Below are 24,200 nucleotides of genomic sequence, written 5' to 3'. Positions count from 1 at the left end.
AAGAAAAATTGATAATAGGAGTAAATTAGAAAGTTGCTTAAAATTGCATGCTCTATCTGAATCACGAAAGAAAAAAAATGGGTTCAGAGTCCCTTTAATGTTAAGCTTTTATTATGTTGTTTATCTACAATATAAGAGTGTACTGATATTTTAAGAATTTCAAAGCAAAATAATCAGCATTATGCAAAAAAAAGTGATACAGATGAAACGCTGAAACTGGAACAAACACCACCCTCAAGCAAGTGATGAATATTCAGAGATATTTAATTGGCAAAATGCCAGCTCTGCCACATCTTCTCATTATATTATCTTTTAAGTAACTGGTATATGCCCTCATTACCATACTCATTAAATCAAGAGCGACGCTGGGAAGTAATGGAAGCACTGACTGTTTTACTGAAAAAAATGGTGAAAGCATGTAATAACCCTACAGCAGGATTAGTAGTAATTAATTAATACACTAACTATTAATTGAATACATTGATGCCATGAAGAATAGATGGTTAGAAGTCAGGCACAGGTATGGAGCAAGCTCACGCATCACAGTAGCAGTTTGGGTTGATAAACAGGAGATAGAAATCTGACCAAGAGGGAGATGCTTGTGATAGACAGTGAGTAACTCACATAGTGGCACAAGCTGAGAAGGGAATAAACTTGGGGCAGGGGGGAGACACAGACGTAGGCAGTATTTGTATTTGTAAAGAAAGCCTACTCACAAAATAATGCTTAGCTCAAACAATCAAGCAAGGGGTCAGATAGGCAAAGGAATGATATAAGCAAGAAACTCACTGGCATGGAAAGCAATCACACAAAGGAATAGATTTATTAATGGTCGAGCTGACATGATTGGATGTAGCGAATCAGGTCCGCTCGATCTACCTAAATGTTGACAGCATACGCTGTCGGCATTTAACATTGCACAAGCATTTCTGGTAAAATGCTTGTGCAATGCCACCCCCTGATCACTGGCGGCCAATCGGCCACTAGCAGGGGCTGTCAGTCATCCTGATCGTATCAGGAGGATTTCAGCTCTCCACCTAAATGGTGGCGGAGAAGTTAAGGAGCAGCAGTCTTACAACCGCTGCTTCTTAACTTCTTAATAAATCGACCCCAAAATCTTTAGTATTTTCTTTGTAGACCTTATACTGTAATGTAGGTGCCTTTCCTTCACACGCACACAACCTGCATAGTGAAATAAGCAGCTCTCAAACTAAAGCTTGAGATTTTGCAAATGTATTTAGGGACCTTACAGTACTGACGAGACTTCATCCCTCCAGAGCGGAGAGCTTTAGATCACCTGGCCCTCAGAGAGAAGAGATTTGATGCGGTGGGCATCATTCTAGTGTAGGCAAGTTTCTGCCCTAGCACCGTCTTCCCAGGAAAGTCAGGCAGCAGAAGAAAACACACTTGAGCTGGCGAGCAACTGGTACAAGGAAGAAACTAATAGCTTAATACGGGCAGTTCTTTGGCAGGAAACCAGTGATCTGGGTGATGGAGGGAGGAGAAAAAAAAGATCGGATTAATCTGTCAAACAGAAAGGTTTAAGGAAAACAAATGAAAGTTATATTGCACATCAAATACACATGCCCCATGGCAAATGTTTCTCTAATTTGGAAACATGATTCCTACTGAGGATTGACCTTGGCTGGCTGCTTATGCTGCTCATATGTGATCACTGTGGGGGATTGTGGGTAACTATCATGCTCTCAGTCTGACACAGTGGCCCAGTACCTTGTTGATATATATACACATTACAGGATGGGACAGTGTTGGCTAAACAAGTAAAACTTTGTCATGTAAACAGAGCGTGTGCCTGATCTAGCATGAAATAGACACATACTGCAGAAAATTAGGATCCAGTTTCAGATTTTTATGTTTGTACCATGTTCAGCATTGTCAGCCTTGTTATTTGTATAAACAGGGAAATTCACTAATCCTCCATCAGTTTTATTAGGTTTATCATCTGTCAGCAAAAGCAAATGAGGAGACAATGTTATCTACACACTGAACTACAAAGGAGAGTTAATTTTAAACCATAATGATTCAGAGAGAGAGTACAATTTAAAACTATTTTCCAACTTTCTCTTGGTATTATTTGTTGAAATGCAGCTCCTTTCCATAAGAACATACAGCTAGATTACGAGTTTTGAGCTCTATAGGGAAATTAACGAACGCTACAAAAGAGGCGTTATTTAATCACCTATAGTGCTGCCATTACAAGTTTTAAAAAACCAGGCTTGTGCAGGTGATATGGGGTTTTTAAGCTCCATACCACACCAAAAACGAGCGCTGATTTGATGTGCTTGTGCACGCTTTCCCCATAGACATCAATGGGTAAAGCAGATCAGAAAAAAACCTAACACCTGCAATCGCGGAATGAGAAGCTTCGTAATGCAGCCCCATTGATGTCTATGGGGAAAAAGAAAATACTGTTTAAACCTAACACCCTAACATAAACCCCGAGTCTAAACACCCCTAATCTGCTGCCCCCAACATCGCCGATGCCTGCCTACAGTTATTAATCCCTAATCTGCCACTCCCGATATCGCCGCCACCTAAAAGGTATTAACCCCTAATCTACCACTCCCGATATCGCTGCCACTATACTAAAGTTATTAAACCCTATTCCGCCGCTCACCGACATCGATGCAACTAAATAAAGCTATTAGCCCCTAAACCTCTGGCCTCCGAAATCACTGCCACAGTGCCACTAAATAAACCTATTAACCCCTAAACCGCCAGCCCCCCACATCGCAACAACCTAAATTAAACTGATAACCCCTAACATAACCCTAATCCTAACACCCCCTAACTTTAACATAATTAAAATAGAGATAAATTAAACTTACAAATATTAACTAAATTAACCTATTAACCTCTAAACCACTAGCCCCCCACATCGCAACAACCTAAATTAAACTTTATTAACCCCTAAACCTAATCCTAACCCCCTAACTTTAACATAATTAAAATATAGCTAAATTAAACGTACAATTATTAACTAAATAATTCCTATTTAAAACTAAATACTTACCTGTGAAATAAAACCTAGTTACTAGTAAATAAAAATAAAACCTAAGTTAGCTACAATATAACTATTAGTTATATTGTAGCTAGCATAGGTTTTATTTCACAGCTAAGTATTTAGTTTTAAATAGGTATTACAGTATTTAGTTAATAATTATAACTTTAATTTAGGGTTAGGGTTACGTTAGGGTTAGGTTTAGGGGTTAATATAGTTTAATTTAGGTTGTTTCGAAGTGGGGGCTGGTGGTTTAGGGGTTAATAGGTTTATTTAGTTAATAATTGTAAGTTTAATTTAGCTCTATTTTAATTATGTTAAAGTTAGGGGGTGCTAGGGTTAGGGTTACGTTAGGGTTAGGGGTTAATAGTTTAATTTAGGTTGTTGCGATGTGGGGGGCTGGCGGTTTAGGGGTTAATAGGTTTATTTAGTGGTAGGGATGTGGGAGGCCAGAGGTTTAGGGGTTAATAGCTTTATTTAGTTGCAGCGATGTCAGGGAGTGGTGAAATAGGCGTTAATAAATTTAATATAGTGTGAGCGATGTTGGGGTGCGGTGCAATAGGGGTTAATAAATTTATTATAGTATTTGCGATGCGGGAGGGCCTCGGTTTAGGGGTTAATAGGTAGTTTATGGGTGTTTAGTGTACTTTGTAGCTGTTTAGTTATGAGTTTTATGTTACAGCTTTGTAGTGTAAAACTCATAACTACTGATTTTAGATGGCGTTACGGAGCTTGTCGTTTTAGCCTCACTGCAAAACTCGTAAATCAGTGCTATGGGAATCCCATGAAAAAAAGTAATTTTTAGGAGTGCGGTACTGACGTTGCGTTACAGGCTAAAAGGCTTGCGGTACAGCTATACCGACAAGACTTGTAATGGCTGCAGTGCTGTTTTCACGCTGAAAGACCATATTTTCAGTATTAAACGACGAACGCACAAACTTGTAATCTATCTGATAGTGTGGTAGACTAAGGAGTGTGCAGATATCTTAAAGGAATATTCTAATACAATAAGTACATGCCCCAATTCATGCAATTGTAGAATTACTAATCAATAATTATGTTTTTACAGGTAAAATCCCATTCTGGAGTTTTAAGCACTACAGTTCCTGGGACACATACAGTGATTGGTAGAGTTGTGAGATCGCTGCTCCTGATTGCCTGACTAGCTGTGTCCTCATCAGGAGCTCCAAGCAGGACTCTGCCTATGGGGCATATTTATCAAGCTCCTGCAGGCTCGCCAGAAACACAAGTTATGAAGCAGCGGTCACAAAGACCGCTGCTCCATAACCTGTCCGCCTGCTCTGAGCAGGCGGACAGACATCGCCGGAAATCAACCCGGTCGAGTAAGATCGGGTTGATTGACACTCCCCTGCTGGCGGCCCATTGGCCGCGAGTCTGCAGGGGGCGGCGTTGCACCAGAAGCTCTTGTGAGCTGCTGGTGCAATGCTGAATACGGGGAACGTATTGCTCGCCGTATTCAGCGAGGTCTGGCGGATCAGGTCCGCCAGACCTTGATAAATATGCCCCTATGTGTTTAATTTAATCCATTTTTTGGTGAATGGTTTAGGAAACAATCTTAGTGCGACATGGACACTCCCTATTTATCTCTCCTTAGCTTTTTCAACATTACTATATTAAAATTGTGGGTGGATTTGAGCCTCTATGTCTCTGTGTATCATGCTTCTTCTCCTACAAGTTCTTAACAAGCAGGAGGTTACAAATTCACATGAAACATACAAGATTATTAACTCACTGGATGACAGACATGTGTTGAAGGCCTCTAGCATCAGAGGAATTAAAGAGCCACCCAGCCATTTTTCATGAATCAGGGGAGAAATGTATAGATATATCTAGAATAATCCAAATAATTAAGTGGCACTGGTTTTCAGGATCACACAAGCCATATGAATGTGCATGTTTTTTTCCCCTTTTTTAGAATGGTCTTGTCCTTTCCTGTTTAAAGGGACACGGAAGACAAAATTAAACTTTCATGATATCCTTTCCATGGCAGCATACAGGGGCAGGCTCAGGAGTGTTCATGCTATGGCATTCACATCAGTCAGAAGTTTGCAATGTTCTGAAATGGGCACCTTGTGCATTCTCAAAATTTAAAAAAAAAACAACATCAAGTATGTTTTAAACTTGTTATGGGAAGCCTCTCCAAAGAGAGGTAAGGGAAGGGTATTAAGTCTATTATAGTATCCTTAGAGGGTAGACCTACGTATCCCTATATAGGCAGTGCCTAATACCCAAATATTATTTATCCAGGAAAATAAGAAGAGAACACAGAAGGTATTTGTGGCACACTTAACATAATAGACTTAATTTATCAAATGAGGAATGGATACGGAGGACTGATGTAACAAATTAAAATATAACTTTTATTGGTCAGATTTAATAATTGTAATAAAACAAACAAGTACATATACTACACAGAAAGATGATATAGAGATGCCAACAAACCTATATTATATGTGTTAGTGTGATATAACTTCACTGATTGTCTATGGTGGGGTTTGAGCGGTCTATGATTTTCCACATAGTTGTCTGCAAGATTCGAAAATCAGACACTCTCTCTTTTCCCAAGTTTCTGGATATCTTGCAGATACATCTATGTGGAAAATCACAGACCGCTCAAACCGCACCATAGACAATCAGTGAAGTTATTGTTGGCATCTCTATGTCATCTTTCTGTGTAGTATATGTACTTGTTTGTTTTATTACAATTATTAAATCTGACCAATAAAAGTTATATTTTAATTTGTTACATCAGTCCTCCCTATCCATTCCTCATTTGATAAATTAAGTCTATTATGTTAAGTGTGCCACAAACACCTTCTGTGTTCTCTCCTTATTTTCCTGGATGTTTTAAACTTGCTAAGCAAACTACGATTGGACTGTACAGTCTTTAACTGACCTTGATTTCTCAAGAATATCTTCTCTGAATATTTCAGAGTGTAGGTAGCATCTATTCAGTAGGTAATGTGGTAATCTATCTGCTCACTAGAGTAAATCCAAAAAACGGAATACCCTTTCAACCTGTTAAGGTGGCTCAGGAATATAGTGCAGTATGAGTGCCCCTCACACTGGTAATAGTAATGAAGAACTCATACAGGGGCCAGGGTGTATGATCTACTACTCCTTTTGTGCTTGTGCTGGTGGCTCCTTCAATGGGGTGGTATTGCCCTCCTGACTGTCTAAGGTAATCCCATATGGAAAAGGCTCCTTCATCGAGGGGTATTGCCTTACGGATAGATCTTTGGGAGTAAAATGTGCATGACACTTGTTCATGCTGATGTTGTACAATAAATAAATGTTTTCACTTTAAAGGGACAGTCAAATAAAAAATAAACTTTCAGGATTCAGATAGGGCACGTAATTTTAAACTTTGCAATTTTCTTTTATCATTAAATTGACTTTGTTCTCTTGGTATTGTTTGTTAAAAGCAAAACCTAAGTAGGCTGAAACTGATTTAGAATCCGTTGAAGGCTGCCTTTTTTATTAGTGCATTTTGACACACAGTTTTCACAGTTAGACAGTGCTAGTTCGTGTCTGCCATATAGATAAAATTATGCTCACTCCTGTGGAGTTATTTATGAGTCAGCGCTGATTGGTTAAATGCAAGTCTGTCAAAAGCACTGAGATAAGGGGGCAGTCTATCTTTTAAAACAAAAACAATTTTCAAGTAGACTGTCCCTTTAACTATGAAGGAGTAAAACTTTGTTTTCTTTGTAAAACTTTTCTTGGCAAAGACTTTGTCTTTTTTCATTAGATTTTTGTTTTAGGACATATACATATAAAATACAGACTGGCGCACACTTGAATAACCATGTAGCATTGTGTCTGACGGCACATGAGTTCCACTTTAAAAAAATTAAAAAATCGAGAGTCTGATAGTGTACCTTTAACCTAACAGGTAATGCACATATTTTTCTCTGTGATAAATTTATTTTAATTACAGATCTACCGAGTATGGGATAAATGAGTGTGATAATGATAAGATGCCCAGAAGTATTAAAACTGTATATGAAATGGGTTATTGATGCTATAAATCAAATCTATTCCCACAACAGTATTTCCACAGAAAATAGTTGGCCATAAGCCACATCTGGAGTATATGAAGTATTTATACAATATATGGTTTTGGAAATAATTTGTGCTATCAAAACTGTAAGCAGAAGAAAACAACTTCTTTGTTTGAATGAATAAATTAGGCAGTGGGTATATCTGATTAAAGGGACAGTCAAGTCCAAAAAAAAAACTTTCATCTTTCAAATAGGGCATGTAATTTTAAACAACTTTCCAATTTACTTTTATCACCAATTTGGTATTCTTAGTTGAAAGCTAAACCTAGGAGGTTCATATGCTAATTTCTTAGACCTTGAAGGCCGCCTCTAATCTAAATGCATTTTCGATAGTTTTTCACCACTAGAGGGCATTAGTTCCTGTGTTTCATATAGATAACATTGAGCTAATGCAAGTGAATTTACCATGGAGACACCTCTGATTGGCTAAAATGCAAGTCTGTCAAAAGAACTGAAATAAGGGGGCAGTCTGCTAAGGCTTAGATACAAGGTAATTACAGAGGTAAAACGTGTATAATTATAACTGTTGGTTATGCAAAACTGGGGAATTGGTAATTAAGGGATTTCTGGTGTTGACTGTCCCTTTAAGGGATATCTTAGTGGTATCTAAACTGTACGTCAGTGCATTTAAAATACCGTTAGAAGCATTTTACTTCCATTTGCAAAATTTAATCTATTCAATCAGCAGTGAAATGAGGTCTACACTGTTTCTCAGTGTGAGCTGCATAGGCTAAGCATAAGAAAAGCTAGACTTGTATGCAAAATTGATCTTCTTTTAACACAAGAACTAATATTTTTGGGCTGAATCCCTTTATTTTTATTGAAGCCATTGTAATGTGTAGAATGTACTTATGCAAAACACAATGTCACATTTCTTTTAACTCGAGAAGATACTGTGACTACTGGCTGAGAAAAGCATGGGAAATCACACAACATGGAAACATACTGGTTAGCACTTACATATCTAATGGTAGATCCCAACCTTCTTTTTTGGGCATAACCATTTCATACACAGTTTATCTGTCTCATTTACTGTGGCCCACTTCAATATGATGCACTATTTCACAGTGGCAAGTTTATCTGTCACACTTAAACATAGTTTTATGTTTAAAACATTCCTGGAGTACCCCTTGCCAATGCCCCAAGGACCCCCAGGGGTACACATACCACAGGTTAAGAAACTAGGCTTTAGAACCATTGTCTCCCCATGGCAAAATATGTGGTAATCTAACTGCCTCATGATAAGTTGTGATATTAGGTGCTGCAGCTCCCCCACTTGAAATTGGCAACTGGAGTATATGAATAGCAACTATGGGTTTCTTGTGATTGCAAATAAACTTATTGAAAATTTGCTGAAAATTAGCTAAGAGGGACTTGGAGATAGGGACTGGTAAAGAGCGGAAGAGGTAAGCTAACTTAGAGAGTAAATGTATCTTAAAAGGAGCCAGCCATGAAAGCTAAGGGCCACTCTAAGAGCTAAAGTACTATCTTTAGAGATTTTGAGTAATAGACGAAAATTGGACTCTATTATAGTTGGGATGCTGTGGAAGAGATAAACCCCAAGATGTTTCAACTTAGAGGTCAATCACGTAAAAGAGTATAAATGGTGGAGCTTCTCCAAAACACTATCTGGAACATTTATACTGTAGGCTTTTGATTGGCTAACTAAGCCAATTTGAGACAGCAAAGTGAATAACTTCGGTATGGAGGTAAATGGGTTGGAGATAAATACTGTCAAATCATCAGCAAAAGGAGCAACTTTTTGTAAATTATTACACCCTTTATAACTGCCTCCTGTGTACACTAATGTCATAATAAATGTGATAGTGTGATAATCAAAAGCTATAAAAATAGCAAATCTTTCAACAAAGATCTAAATATATATTGAAAAGTGCAATCAAATCCGATGATCTTGAAACATTCTCAAAATAGAACAAAAGAAGGAGATATATAGTGTAATACAGTGATGTTCCATCATGTGAGTAGGATACCGTCAATAACAACCGTTTATTATTGGTACATCACAGTATTACACTATATATATCTCCTTTTTTTCTATTTTGAGGATATTTCAAGATCATCGAATTTGATTGCACTACTTATTGGACACATCCTTTTCAATATATATTTAGATCTTTGGATCATATTTTGAAAGATTTGCGATTTTTATAGCTTTTGATTATCACGCTATCACCTTTATTATCACATTTTAGTTGTTTTGTGATTGGTTTACACTTTTAAATATACCTGTGTACACTAATATGTGGACTATTAAATGTCTCTCCTAGCTTTCTCTATCAATGATATGAGAGAAGGGTTCATGGTATCCTTACGATCAGAAAGCAGCGACCTGAGATGTGTGTATTATTGCACTAGCATCCACGACAATTTTCTCCTGAAGGTTGCTTTCTCTTTAATGAGTATGACTCTCATGTAGGCTTTGAAAGGCCCCACAAAGAAAAAAGTCATCCGCCTGATCCATATTGTTGTTAAATAAAAAGTTATTAATTTCTTGATTTGCTTGGTCAACAACATCTGGGAGAGAAAATAATATCTCCGGTAATCACCAAAGTGCGTGGAAAGAAGAACATGCTGCTTTGTCAATCAGCAATTGTATAACAAAGGGCATGACTGGAACTACTGAACTACAATGTCTACTGTGCCAGCAGCAGAAGTGTGGGAAAAAGCCCAGGTACCACGTCAAGGTCCCTTCCAAAACCTGGGTCCCTAAACCAGCCAAACAATGCAAGCTCTCAATCAAACAAACTGGGAACAAGTGAAGGGTGCACACAGGCTTATGTAATCACCATAGACTGCAACATGCTCAGCCCTGGGTGCTCAATGGCACTCACAGGAAGCTGTGCTGTCCCCAGAGTCACAGGCAGTTAACCCCAGACAGGTCTGGGTGCAAGGCCCATAGGGAAAATTACAAAACAAATTAATACAACACACGGAGAAAGTCCAGCACTCACTTACAAGCTCTCAGCTAAGATTAAAAGCATACACGTGCGTGCGTATATATATATTTAAAAAATATATATATATATATATATATATATATATATATATATATATACACACACACACACACACACAAATATAGTGCAAAAATATAAACATTATAGAGTTACTCAACATTCCGGAGATCACCCAGGAACAGAATAAGTCAGTCACTTCTCCAAAGTCTCTTTGGGTCTGTGTCTCTTTGCTAGTGGACTTCAAAGAGGTGCAGTGGACCATAGAGATTTTTTCTGTAAGCCTCCACTACTTGGGGACATTAGAAAGGTAGAAAGATTCCAAAACTTTAAAATATTAGTCCCTTGGACAATGTTGGATATGACATGTAGGCAATAAACTTTAGTCACCAATAGTTAAGTTGGGTATCTCCACTAATACCTGATGTTATGAACCTGCAGGGTCCCAGTGATTTTCACAAAGGCATGTCCTTGTTGAAGGGTTTTAAGATGATAAGTCAGCAAAAATCTTGATATCTCTGTATTTTTTTTTTTAAGACAGCTCTCTGGATCCTTTCTTTGTACATAGAAAATATAGTCTTACAATAACATTTTGGAGTTGGAGCTCTATGGGCCCTGTCAATCAGGACTTCTGTATCTGAAGATGGAGGAGCCAGATGGTGAAACGACTCCTGCATCGAAAAAGATTGACTATGGGATGCCATATATTTGTCACATTGTCTATGCTAATGTTTGGGTAACTTAAATTACATTTGTTTGGCCGACTTAGAGGTCTTCTTGTTTCCTTTCAAGGGTGTCAAGTCTCTCATTTGTGACACTGAGTTCTCTCTTTAAGTCAGCAACTAAAGAAGTAGAGTTTTGAGAGTAGAAAATAAAAGTGACAGCAGAGGGGGCAGTTGCCTGAAGGTCAGAGGAAGCTCAGAGAGTGAGGATCTGGATGAATCAGGAGCTTCTTTATCTGAGTGTACAACAGAGGTAGATGGATTGAAATGGTCTACTACAGTACGCTTCACTAAAGATAATTATTTCCTTTATTTTCTCTTTTTGGTAGATTGATTATCTTAACCGTTCATGATGTTGCAAACACACAATACCAACAATGAAAAAAAAGAGAGAAAAAAAAAAGAAGACCACAAAATCTTCTCAGCTTACACTTGGCTGGAAGAGTAAGTAATTGTAAGATTTGTAGAGGGGACGTTACTTGTGACATGATACAGGTGGGTATGCAATGTAAATTAATTCAACTTATATTGCAAATGTTTAGTACTGAAAGAGGAGGCTGACAACTCCAAACTTTGGCTTAGATCATATGCTTGTTGCTATAGTGGAGACAATGAGGGAAAAAAAATCTAGCCACAGCGGCCGCCATCGCTTTAGGGCAACGATTATTTTCAATGGAAAGTTATGGGTTGCACTTGAGCAAAAGCACAAATAGTACAAACAGCACAAACTGAGACCTGAAGTAAAGTACAGTGGTTAAAAAAGCTTCACAAAACACACGTAAAACATATAAAAAATAAAGTATTATTAAACACTTATATATACATATTTTTTTTAATAAAAAATACATTTATATTGATAAAAAGGTTTTAAAATGTTAAAAAAGGATATGAATGTAAATATATATAAATTTGTGTACGTATGTATGTCTATATATGTGTATACATGTGAATTTATGTGTTTATATATGTAAATATATATGTGCACACATACATAAAAATAAATATACTTTTGAGCCCTTTCCAATCAAATACCTTTAAATATAATATCATTTTTAATCAAAATTAAACCCAAATTTTTCCAATAATGAATCATCAAGGGCATACAATTTTAATGAACTTTCCAATTTTCTTCTATTATCTAATATTCTTCATTCTCTTGGTATCCTTTGTTGAAAAATATACCTAGGTAGACTCAGGAGCTGGGAGCTATCTGCTGATTTGTGGCTGCATATATTTGCTTTTTGTCATTGGCTTACTTTTAATAAAGGACACCAAAAGAATGAAGCAAAATTGATAAAAGAAGTAAATTGGAAAGTTGTTAAAAAATGTGTGCTCTATCAGGATCATAAAATAAAAAAATTTAACTTCAAAAGGGACAAAGTTATTTGCAACACCCTCTTGTGAAAACTATTTACATGTCAATTATAAATATTACCGGTTATGAAGTGACAGAGGTGGTGGTTCTCTGGTACTCAGCACCAGTGAGTACCCCCACAAAGAAAGCCCTGGATATATAGTATAGATACATATTTTTAAAAAAATATTCATATATATATATATATATATATATATATATATATATATTTGTTTATCATTTAATCAATTTATGTTAAATTATGCAATTATGTTAAATTATGCAATTCATTTGAGCTTTGGATAGCATAAAAATAATAAAGACTATTGTAATATAAGTATTACACTTCCCCCACCCGGCTGCTTCATAATCCCACCCAGCTGACAAAATTTTCTGTGTAGAACACTGATATATATATTTTAATTTAAACATTAAAAAGTTGTTTTCTTTTAAGTTGAGAACATAGGAATCTGAAGTATTCATAACGCACCTTCTGCTTTCGAGCAGTATCGGCTGCTCGGTCTTCACGAATTATGATAGGTTCATGACAGTTACAAAAAAAAAAAAGGCTTCAGAAGTGGCACGGCCTGCTATTATTATTATTATTATTATTATTATTATCGGTTATTTGTAAAGCGCCAACAGATTCCGCAGCGCTAAAGAATAGGTATATAAATATGCACACCAGTGATGCTAAACTACAGCTTACAGGAAATGTTCCTCACTCACCACATCAGCTTGGTAATCAATATATCCATCTTCAATAAAGATTGCAGAAAAATTATACCTTTATTGTCCCTTTAAATAAATTATTAATATACCAATAGAAACATCTGTAAATGCATAATTATTGATATGTACGAGACCCCAGGAACCAAAGCATACTAGTAGCAGCCTCTTTGTAAATTAAACATGCTAGTGGTCTTTGTATATTTTACCAGATATGAGTGACATATATACAGTATGGAATAATACTTAAAAGCCAGACTAAAGACTTCTCAGCCAATTACATTATTTTCTAGCTAGCCCCTTTAATAGACAATACTGGGTATTTAAGGGTGAATTTGCACAGACAAAGCCTCTCTTGCCTATCCTATTTGCTGAGTTTAATACTACTGTGAAAAGATTCTCATTCAGAAACATTCATTTATTAATTCATTAGAGAGGTACATACCAGTGGAGTATACGCATAGCGAAGAGTTTTCATATTCTTTAAACTGTTGGCAGGAGCAGAAAAGCCTTCAGCAGTTGCTATAAGTCCTGGATTAAGTGAAGCCCCAGCTGCTGCTATAGAACACACCCAACCCCAACGTGAACTTCAAACCTGCAATAAAACAGACTCATGTTGTCATATTCATTCCTCTGCTAATGGTTCCTCATGTCATGAACGTGCAGTCACTGAAACTATGCACCTATGTGACCTTGCCTTTTACATAGTAGGTGGAAGTGTCATTCGTATAGCAAATTACAAAACACTATTACACATTAAATAAATCAAAATATTCCTTTCTTACCACAGATCTTTTAACGGGCAAGAAGAAGAAAAAAGAGAGGAGGATGTGAAAGAGATAGACTAAGAATGGAATGGAAGAAAAGACATAGATATGAGAAAGGGAAAGAGAGATTTTGAGATATTTTAGGCAGGGCTGGATTTAAACTATGCAGATTTATTAGACACTCCCTGGTTTCTCAACCCACTTGTGCCTAGTGATGTCACCTCTTACATGTGCCCTTCTCCAGCCTTCAAACATAAACACAAGTTAAAGGAATAACAATGCAAAAATGCAAAAAAAAAAAAAGTATTTTCAAATATGAGATACATTACTTAACCCTACAAAACCTCCCCTATGTTTCAGAGGTTAGGTATTATAATTCAGATATAATAAAAGCTTTAAACTATTTTTATTTTATTCCTTTAAAGGGATATGAAACCCAAATATTTTGTTTTCAAGATTCAGATAGAGCATGCAATTTTAAGCAACTTCTAATTTACTCCTATTATCACATGTTCTTCGTTCTCTTGGTATCTTTATTTGAAAAAGCAAAAATGTAAGTTAAGGAGCCGGTCTATTTAGCCACCAAGCGCTACCCAAGTGATGAACCAAAAATGGGCCGGCTTCTAAGTTTACATTCCTACTTTTCAAATAAAGATACTTAGGCCTAGATTTGGAGTTTTGTCGGTAACGACCCGAAAAACTAACGCCGGCTTTTTTCTGGCCGCACCATAAAAATAACTCTGGTATTGAGAGTCCACATAAAGGCTGCGTTAGGCTCCAAAAAAGGAGCGTAGAGCATTTTTAATGCAGCTTCAACTCTCGATACCAGAGTTGCTTACGGACGCGGCCAGCCTCAAAAACGTGCTCGTGCACGATTCCCCCATAGGAAACAATGGGGCTGTTTGAGCTAAAAAAAAACCTAACACCTGCAAAAAAGCCGCGTTCAGCTCCTAACGCAGCCCCATTGTTTGCTATGCGGTAACCCTTCCTACGTCTGCACTTAACACTCTAACATGTACCCCGAGTCTAAACACCCCTAACCTTACACTTATTAACCCCTAATCTGCCGCCCCCGCTATCGCTGACCCCTGCATATTATTATTAACCCCTAATCTGCCGCTCCGTAAACCGCCGCTACTTACATTATCCCTATGTACCCCTAATCTGCTGCCCTAACATCGCCAACCCCTATATTACATTTATTAACCCCTAATCTGCCCCCCACAACGTCGCCTCCACCTGCCTACACTTATTAACCCCTAATCTGCAGAATCAAGTTCAATCCGATTGGCTGATCCAATCAGCCAATCAGATTGAGCTTGCATTCTATTGGCTGATCGAAACAGCCAATAGAATGCGAGCTCAATCTGATTGGCTGATCGGATCAGCCAATCGGATTGAACTTGATTCTGATTGGCTGATTCCATCAGCCAATCAGAATATTCCTACCTTAATTCCGATTGGCTGATAGAATCCTATCAGCCAATCGGAATTCGAGGGACGCCATCTTGGATGACGTCATTTAAAGGAACCGTCATTCGTCGTTCAGTCGTCGGCCAGGATGGATGTTCCGCGGTGGAGGTCTTCAGGATGCTGCCGCTTCGCTCCGGATGGATGCCGCTTGGATGAAGACTTCAATCGGATGGAAGACCTCTTCTGCCCCGCTTGGATGAAGACTTCAGCCGGATCATGGACCTCTTCAGCCCCCCGCTTGGGCTTGGATCAGGACATCGGAGGAGCTCTTCTGGACGGATCGGTGTGATACCCGGTGAGGTGAAGACAAGGTAGGATGATCTTGAGGGGCTTAGTGTTAGGTTTATTTAAGGGGGGTTTGGGTTAGATTAGGGGTATGTGGGTGGTGGGTTGTAATGTTGGGGGGCTTGGGTATTGTATGGTTTTTTTTACAGGCAAAAGAGCTGTATTTCTTGGGGCATGCCCCGCAAAGGGCCCTGTTCAGGGCTGGTAAGGTAAAAGAGCTTTGAACTTTAGTAATTTAGAATAGGGTAGGGCATTTTTTTATTTTGGGGGGCTTTGTTATTTTATTAGGGGGCTTAGAGTAGGTGTAATTAGTTTAAAATTGTTGTAATATTTATCTTATGTTTGTAAATATTTTTTTATTTTTTGTAACTTAGTTCTTTTTTATTTTTTGTACTTTAGCTAGTTTATTTAATTGTATTTATTTGTAGCAATTGTATTTAATTAATTTATTGATAGTGTAGTGTTAGGTTAATTGTAGATAATTGTAGGTAGTTTATTTAATTAATTTATTGATAGTCTAGTGTTAGGTTTATTTGTAACTTAGGTTAGGATTTCTTTTACAGGTAAATTTGTAATTATTTTAACTATTTTAGCTATTAAATAGTTCTTAACTATTTAATAGCTATTGTACATGGTTAAAATAAATACAAAGTTACCTGTAAAATAAATATTAATCCTAAAATAGCTATAATATAATTATAATTTATATTGTAGCTATATTAGGATTTATTTTACAGGTAAGTATTTAGCTTTAAATAGGAATAATTTATTTAATAAGAGTTAATTAATTTCGTTAGATTTAAATTATATTTAACTTAGGGGGGTGTTAGTATTAGGGTTAGACTTAGCTTTTGGGGTTAATCCATTTATTACAATAGCGGCGAGATTCGGTCGGCAGATTAGGGGTTAATAATTGAAGTTAGGTGTCGGCGATGTTAGGGAGGGCAGATTAGGGGTTAATACTATTTATTATAGGGTTAGTGAGGCGGATTAGGGGTTAATAACTTTATTATAGTAGCGCTCAGGTCCGGTCGGCAGATTAGGGGTTAATAAGTGTAGGCAGGTGGAGGCGACGTTGAGGGGGGCAGATTAGGGGTTAATAAATATAATATAGGGGTCGGCGGTGTTAGGGGCAGCAGATTAGGGGTACATAAGGATAACGTAGCTGGCGGCGCTTTGCGGTCGGCAGATTAGGGGTTAATAAGTGTAGGCAGGTGGAGGCGACGTTGTGGGGGGCAGGTTAGGCGTTAATAAATATAATACAGGGGTCGGCGGTGTTAGGAGCAGCAGATTAGGGGTACATAAGTATAACGTAGGTGGCGGTCGGCAGATTAGGGGTTAAAAATTTTTTTTCGAGTGTCGGCGATGTGGGGGGACCTCGGTTTAGGGGTACATAGGTAGTTTATGGGTGTTAGTGTACTTTAGAGCACAGTAGTTAAGAGCTTTATAAACCGGCGTTAGCCCAGAAAGCTCTTAACTACTGACTTTTTTCCTGCGGCTGGAGTTTTGTCGTTAGATGTCTAACGCTCACTTCAGAAACGACTCTAAATACCGGAGTTATAAAAATCCCATTGAAAAGATAGGATACGCAATTTACGTAAGGGGATCTGCGGTATGGAAAAGTCGCGGCTGGAAAGTGAGCGTTAGACCCTATTTTGAGTGACTCCAAATACCGGCGGTAGCCTAAAACCAGCGTTAGGAGCCTCTAACGCTGGTTTTCACGGCTACCGCCAAACTCTAAATCTAGGCCTAAGAGAACGAAGAAAAATTAATAATAGGAGTTAAAAAAAGATTGTGCAAAATTTAATAATGGAAGTAAAGTGTCTTAAAACTGTTGCTCTATCTGAATCATAAAAGTTTACTTTGACTTGAGTGTCTCTTTAAATTTGCGATCTCTATCTGAATCATGAAAGAAAAAAATCTGGGTTTCATATCCTTTGAAGAACAGTGTATAAATTACCCAGTATATGCACAGAGAGAAACACAGTCTCAGGAACGAACAATCATTTCAATACAATTTTTAACTTGTTCTATTGCGATTTACCAACTGGGCGCAGCTTCTTTTAAGCCCAGTAATGCTGTTCATAGAGTAGAACGTTCCTGTAGTATATCAGTCTGATCCGCCTATTAAAGTGAATGTAAACTTTCATGAATCAGTGCCTGATTTTTATAAAATACTATTAAAAACAGGGACACTTTCATTCATGAAACTTTACATTACAGCAGATTTTTTAAAATACCTTTTTCTGCAGCCAGGCCGGACCAGTGATCCCCCGCCCGCTTCTCATGCTGTACTTAGCACAGCAATGACGAAACCAGCTTCCTCCTATCACAGCGTGGCCTGTAAGTTTCATGAATGAAAGTGCCCCTGTTTTTAATAGTATTTTTAAAAACTGGGCACTGATTCATGAAAGTTTACATTCACTTTAAGTTCTGTCCAGCACCGAAATACCAGGCAATTACTCTCTGAAAAAAGAACACAGCAACACTGAACAAGGAGTCCACGTCTGGTTGCCTCTTTTTCCTATATGGAAACATAATCTTCTCAGGAATGAAAAACCCAGTAGTATCTGTCTGAATTTACTGAAAATCCAAGTATATAGAACACAGAATTCAGAATGACTGCCAATGATTGCAGAGTGTTAGTGCCTAACTAGCTAGGAAGGCACCTCTAGAGAATTTCCCCTGGGCAGCTACCATTTCTGCGTGAATAGAAATTCATTATCATTACTGTAATTTAGGGCTTCATTCAAAAAAAATAAAAAAAAATAGTACAAAAGTCATAGTTAATACGCAATAATAAAATATTCAAAGTATTATGTTAAACAAAGGATTTGTAAGTGTTCACCAACATCATTTTACCCTGTTCTCAATATTGTCGCTGGGGTTTCAGTTTTATGGCTGAAATATTACCAGGGTCACAATGTTGTGAAGGACATAATGTAGCTTCTGCAATACTTCCCTTCAGACAGTGTTGTGGATGGCATTGTCACTAAAAGTACAAAATCATAGTGATGAGTGAGGGTGCAAATTCCGGTTACCCCCCACCCCCCCGATGCTTGGTAAAAGTGCTGAAACCATGGCTGACTGCAGAAATGTATGCAGCAGTAGGTAAAAAAGTAAAATGTCCCTAACATAATATGCATGGCCACAAGAGAGTTGTGTGTTGTACACATGAGCTGCACATCATTTAAAAAATGGGATCAAGTCAAGTGGGTGCTTGTGATTGGCTATAAAGAGAAATAGGTCAGTCAGTGGAAACAGTTTGCCCCTCCTGCACCCCCTTCAGACACCCTAGCTGCACCCGTCTCTGGCTTTCAAAGGTTTATCCCTATCCCTAAATATGACTTTAACCAAAACACTAACCATAGTGTTGCCAGTATTTTATTAAAAGAACAGATCCTGGAGAATGAGAGAAAAGAGTATATGTGTCATAAAAGACAAAATAGAGTGTGTGTGTCTGTGGGTGATGAAAAGAGAAAGGAAAAGTAAATAAAAAAAATCATGTAATGGAGAGAAGATGGAAATATGTCCCTGGCTATGTGAAACAAACAAAGGCCATCACTAATTCTGTAACAAGATGTCACTTGGAAATTACAGCTGCTGCTATTCTTCAAAGAGATATTAAAAAGAAACAAAAATCCCAATTTATTATTAAAGGGACATGAAATCCCAATTTCATGATTCAGATAGAGCATGTAATTTTAAACAATTTTCCAATTTACTTCTATTATAAATTTTGCTTAATTCTCTTGGAATACTTTGTTAAAGAATGTACTGCTGGCACCTAGCTGAACATATTGGGTGAGCCAATGACAAGACTTATATATGAGCAGTCAACAATCAGCAGATAGCTCCCAGTAGTGCATTGCTTTTCCACAGCCTACTTGGGTATGCTTTTCAACAAATGATACCAATGAAGCAAATGAGATCATTTATGCCGATTGGATAGTTGTTTAAAATGACATGGTCTATCTGATGCATGAAAGTTTAATTTTGATGTTATGGCCCTTTAATATAAAACAACATGGCAATATACTTACATTATTTTTTTGCCTGCTTTTGTTGTAAAATGCTTCTAAAAATTGAGTATGCTCCACTCCCTCCAATTAGGTTGGAGCACCTTCATCATACTGAAGCATGGGGAAATATGATAGATAGATAGATGATAGATAGATAGATAGATAGATAGATAGATATTTAAACAAGAAAAGATTTTAAGATTCAATATTAGAATTACAAATAAAGGATTCTCAGTACATGTTTAGATATCAGATATGGGATAAAATACTGAACTACCTTTAATTGAATCCCAACTAGTTTGTTGTGATAATCAAAGTCCAACTCTGACTTGCAATAATGCTGTTGAACGTCAATGTTTGCATTAAAAACAAACCCAGTGCTGTAATGTTGGTTTTTTTTTTAAACTAACCTTGGAGAAAGTACACTACACAATATACAGGGAAAGCAAAGCATGAATGGTTATTCACCCTTTTAACTGCAAAATACATCAAAATAAATGTTATGATTTTTTCCCCAAAACCATCAAAGTTAAAGTGAAGGTAAAGTTACATGCTTCGCTATCCTCAGTTAAATAGTTCATGTAAAATCAATAGTACTTTCATTCATGATTTTATACAAAGTTCGTTGTAAATACATTTTTATCCGCAATGAAATATAATTTTTGACAACTTACAATTGAACCTTTTTTTTTTTAATTTTACTTCCCGATCACGTTGTTTGATCTTCCAATTGACTTTCTGGCCGTTAGGCGGCCGGGCAGCTACGTCATCAGCCTATTGATTGATTTGCACATGCGTCAAATATTTTTATGCCTTAATTTGTTGGTCGCGCATTCCCGATTTGCGCATGTGCATACCCGTTTTCCACCACAGAGCCAAGAACGTCATCTGTTTAGACAGCATCTCGGCAACATTAAAGGCACATTGCATTACTATCGATCAATAAGTTAAAGTAAGTATCTAATTACTTTAGCAAGAAATCATAAATTATATTTTTGAAGTAATTGCAATGCCTTACACTTAGAATGTTATCAATCGTTTTATACATGAAAAAAATAACTTTGATTGAGAATTTTCAATATGATGAAAATTTAATGAATATCTGAATTGCCATTGGAGGCGCAATGCGCTCGGTGCTTGTGAATGCGCATTGCAGCTACGTATAGAGCGGTTGGGACCGCTCTATACGTAAACTCACAGAAAGATAGGAAGTGGAAGATGGGTGGAGCGTGATAGATAATGATAGGAATTATAAAACTAAAAATAAAACTGATAATATTTTTTTTAATAAAATAATATAGCAATCTGGATATGTTAATGACATACAATGCTTGGATGTGTTGTAAAGCCTGAAAATTTACTTTCACTTTAAAGTGAAAGTCAATCCTAGCGTTTTACAAAAACTAGGATTGGCTATTGAAACAAATAAAAGGGGACTTTAATTCATGAAGTATAAGATACTTAATGTAGAAAGCTCCTTTATTTGTTTCAATCGATCGCCGTTTTTAGCTGCTACAGCAGCCCACGGCTAAAAAAATTTTTTGCTAAGAGGTGACGTTTTCACCTCTTAGCCAAGCCTGATTTGCCGCACAGCTATTGGCTAAGAGGTGAAAACGTCACCTCTTAGCAAAAAAAAATTTTTTAGCCGTGGGCTGCTGTAGCAGCTAAAAACGGCGATTGATTGAAACAAATAAAGGAGCTTTCTACATGAAGTATTTAATACTTCATGAATGAAAGTCCCCTTTTATTTGTTTCAATAGCCAATCCTAGCGTTTGTAAAATGCTAGGATTGACTTTGATTTTAAGTCAGGTTAAAGATGTGCGATGAAATGCTAAATTAATTATTATCACTGAATGGCTAACTGTGTGCATTCTGTTTAAAGAGCCATTACAGTGATAAAACTACATGATCTAATCTGTTAGAGCATGTCATTTCCCATTATAATGGCCATTTAAAGGGACATTTTAGCCAAAATTTGAATACACATGGATGAGTTTCAGTTTTGAATATTAGCATTTTTGTAATATACAGGTATTAGCAAAAATGTCTATAATAAAAGCTATAGCTGCTTCAAAAGTGTATTTAAGTATGCACCGTGCACCAGCATTTTAAGCACAGTACTTGTTCAGAAAGCCTAAGGTGCTTGTACCGTCTGGTAAATGACTCAATTTGTTAATTGCTGACATGATACAATCACCACTGGCACTCTGGGCAGCTGCAGTATTTAAAATGCTGGTGCACTGAGAATATCTAGCTATGCTTCACATGCACGTGCACAGAAAAAATGTTAACACTAAAATAGTGATATGTTTTACTAGAAGCATTTTTGCCAATACATGTATAATGTAAATATGTTTCTATTTAAAGATGCAATTCATCTATGTGCACTTAATTTTGACCAGAATGTCCCTTTAAATAAACTCCAGACTACAATACAGTGTAAATTAGATATCTCAGGTACTATCTATACATGGGTGTGCTATGAATATATCTTATTTCAAAAAAAGCTTGGCAAGTGTATATCAGCTTTTAAGTCACTCACAGGTTACCTATCAGTTTTTAGAAATGGCTGAATCACCTATAGACTTGTATTTGTCTGACTCTAGTACTTTCCAGATAACTTTACTGTATGCTTGTAAACAGTTTAAACCTAACTCAGAATAAAAGCCACTGCCTAACATTTTAGGTAAATTTAGACAACAGAAAATGTCCAGTTTTCAAGGTGCTTATAACTGTATATATGTGCATGAATTGCTACAAAAACCGCTTACAGTATCCTTAGATTCAATAGCTGTCTATTGTTGGGGGGAAAAAAACCTTTCAAAACATAATCATACAAATCCTAATATAGGTATGTATTTAATATTATATGGAGAGTTATAAAAACATAACAATTTTATATTAAATGTATTTTGTCTCTATACATTTCCAAATAACATTTCATTCAGTTTAATATGAAATGATTTAATGCAAAAAAATATCAGATGGATATTAATCATTCAGAATATAATATATTAATGCACATTTTAAAAATATGCAAACTGCACTAAAAACAAACAAACAAACAAACAACAAACAAACTTGCAGATGAAGTCATGTTGGAGCAATACTCAAACAAACAAACAAGAATTTTAACAAGACTTACCATAAATGAAAGAGAACTTCACTGATGTGAAAACTCTCCTAATACAACTGGAAGTCAAACCATTCCTTACAAATCAACAGAGTAGATCATGCGCAATAGGTAACCTGTAAGTTCAGTTTATATGTTGTTATAACTACACTGCAGTGATATCGGATACTTGCTGGTTGTCATTCATTCACGTCTACTGTGTACAAGGAATACATTAGAAATTCGTTGTTTTTTATTAAATCCACTAGATGGTGATAAAGAGCAGCGTTTCATAGACTAACAGTGCCTGAAAAAATGAAGTTGCTTCTAATGCAAACGCTAATATGTTACAGTTTATTCCAGAGAGAAAATTGTGTGTTTTTTTAAATTGCTCCAACTGGTGTAGGACAATAATGCTAGTTTACTCAAGTCTGGTAGCGGGTAAACTCAGGCACTGACCGGAAACAAGTTCAACTAGAAATACCAGAAACAAGTGGAAGTCTTCAAAATAATGTAAATTAGAATTAAGAAAGTATCAACATACTGTAACAGTTGATATTTTTGCAAAAACAAAAAAAAATACACTTTATAATAACCAGGTCTTGTGCGGAAGGGGAACTTAAAAGAGCAAATGAATTGAAAAGAATTGAGAAAAAAAATTGCATAATTTTATGTCTTTAGTGCGAGTATAAAGAGTTTCTAACAAATATGTCTGTTTACTAAATGGTATTTCAAGCATAACTTGCTAATGTTTAAAGGAATATGAGATCTAAGAATTTTCTTTTGTGATCCAGAAAGAGCACACGATTTAAAAAAAAAAATGTTTCCTATTTACTTCCAGACTATTATTGTCTGCAGCACAACATGGCAGGAAATAGCGCAGCCATCTTGTGCTCTTGCAAACTGATGGTTATTTGAAAACTGCTGCCATATGGTTCCGCAGACCCGTGCAGGGTCCTGAGCTCACCTTCCAGCTTTTCAACAAAAATATACCAATAGAACAAAGAAAATTTGAAGATTTGATACTAAAAGTTAAAAAAAAAGTTGTTTAAAATGACATGCTCTATCTGAAGCATGAAATAACAATTTTGAGTTAATGTCCCTTTAATTAAAGGTGCACTGGGAGCGGAGTTAACTGCCGTGCAGCTCAGTCGCACTTCTCAGGAGCTCCGGACATTTAGAGAAAGTGCTTTAATTTAAGATTTTAGCAGTCTAATATTTAAAAATTGTGAGATATCCTCTCAAGCTATTTGCAAGGTGTCCCCTGCCTGAATTAAAGAAGAGGAGCGCTGCCGCAACGGGGGGAAAACCCTCTCTACACCACGCCAGGGCGCTTGTGATTGGCAGCCATCAACACTCCACCCCGGAGGGTAGGAACTCCGCTCCGGAGTAAATCCACAGCCTACACAAAATCCACCTAACAGAGAGGAAACCCGTAGAACAGCATCACCCCAGCCGATAACGGACCAACCGGTCCGACTGCGGGACCCAGCTGTGAGCAGGGGCTACACGCAGCTTAAGGAGAACAACCACACTGCATAGCTGGGGAGTACCGGATTGAGGGGAGAACACTCGGAACACCCTCCGGTGGGTGGAAAGTGACTATTGGGGCCAGCTGGAAAAGTCAGGACTTGCTCACAAACGCCAGCCTGG

General features: G+C 37.1%; 1 protein-coding gene across 2 annotated transcripts in view; it reads right to left on the bottom strand.

Annotated features, from left to right (window-relative positions):
• The window catches only part of TLDC2 (TBC/LysM-associated domain containing 2), a 72,063-nt gene extending 48,981 nt beyond the window's left edge, over window positions 1-23,082 (bottom strand). The window contains exons 1-2 of one of the 2 annotated variants that reach the window (XM_053693831.1): window positions 22,581-23,082; window positions 13,333-13,482 (exon numbers count right to left, since the gene is read on the bottom strand). In XM_053693831.1, the coding sequence (XP_053549806.1) occupies window positions 13,333-13,365 (33 nt within the window). In that variant the 5' untranslated portion in view covers window positions 13,366-13,482; window positions 22,581-23,082. Of the gene's footprint in view, window positions 1-13,332; window positions 13,483-13,672; window positions 13,790-22,580 lie in introns of those variants that run through there. The other variant, XM_053693823.1, reaches the window with a different exon arrangement.
• Between the last annotated feature and the right edge of the window lie 1,118 nt (window positions 23,083-24,200).

This window comes from Bombina bombina, chromosome 1 (assembly GCF_027579735.1).
Source record: "Bombina bombina isolate aBomBom1 chromosome 1, aBomBom1.pri, whole genome shotgun sequence".
NCBI lineage: Eukaryota > Metazoa > Chordata > Amphibia > Anura > Bombinatoridae > Bombina > Bombina bombina.
This window is presented reverse-complemented; position numbering and strand designations above follow the sequence as displayed.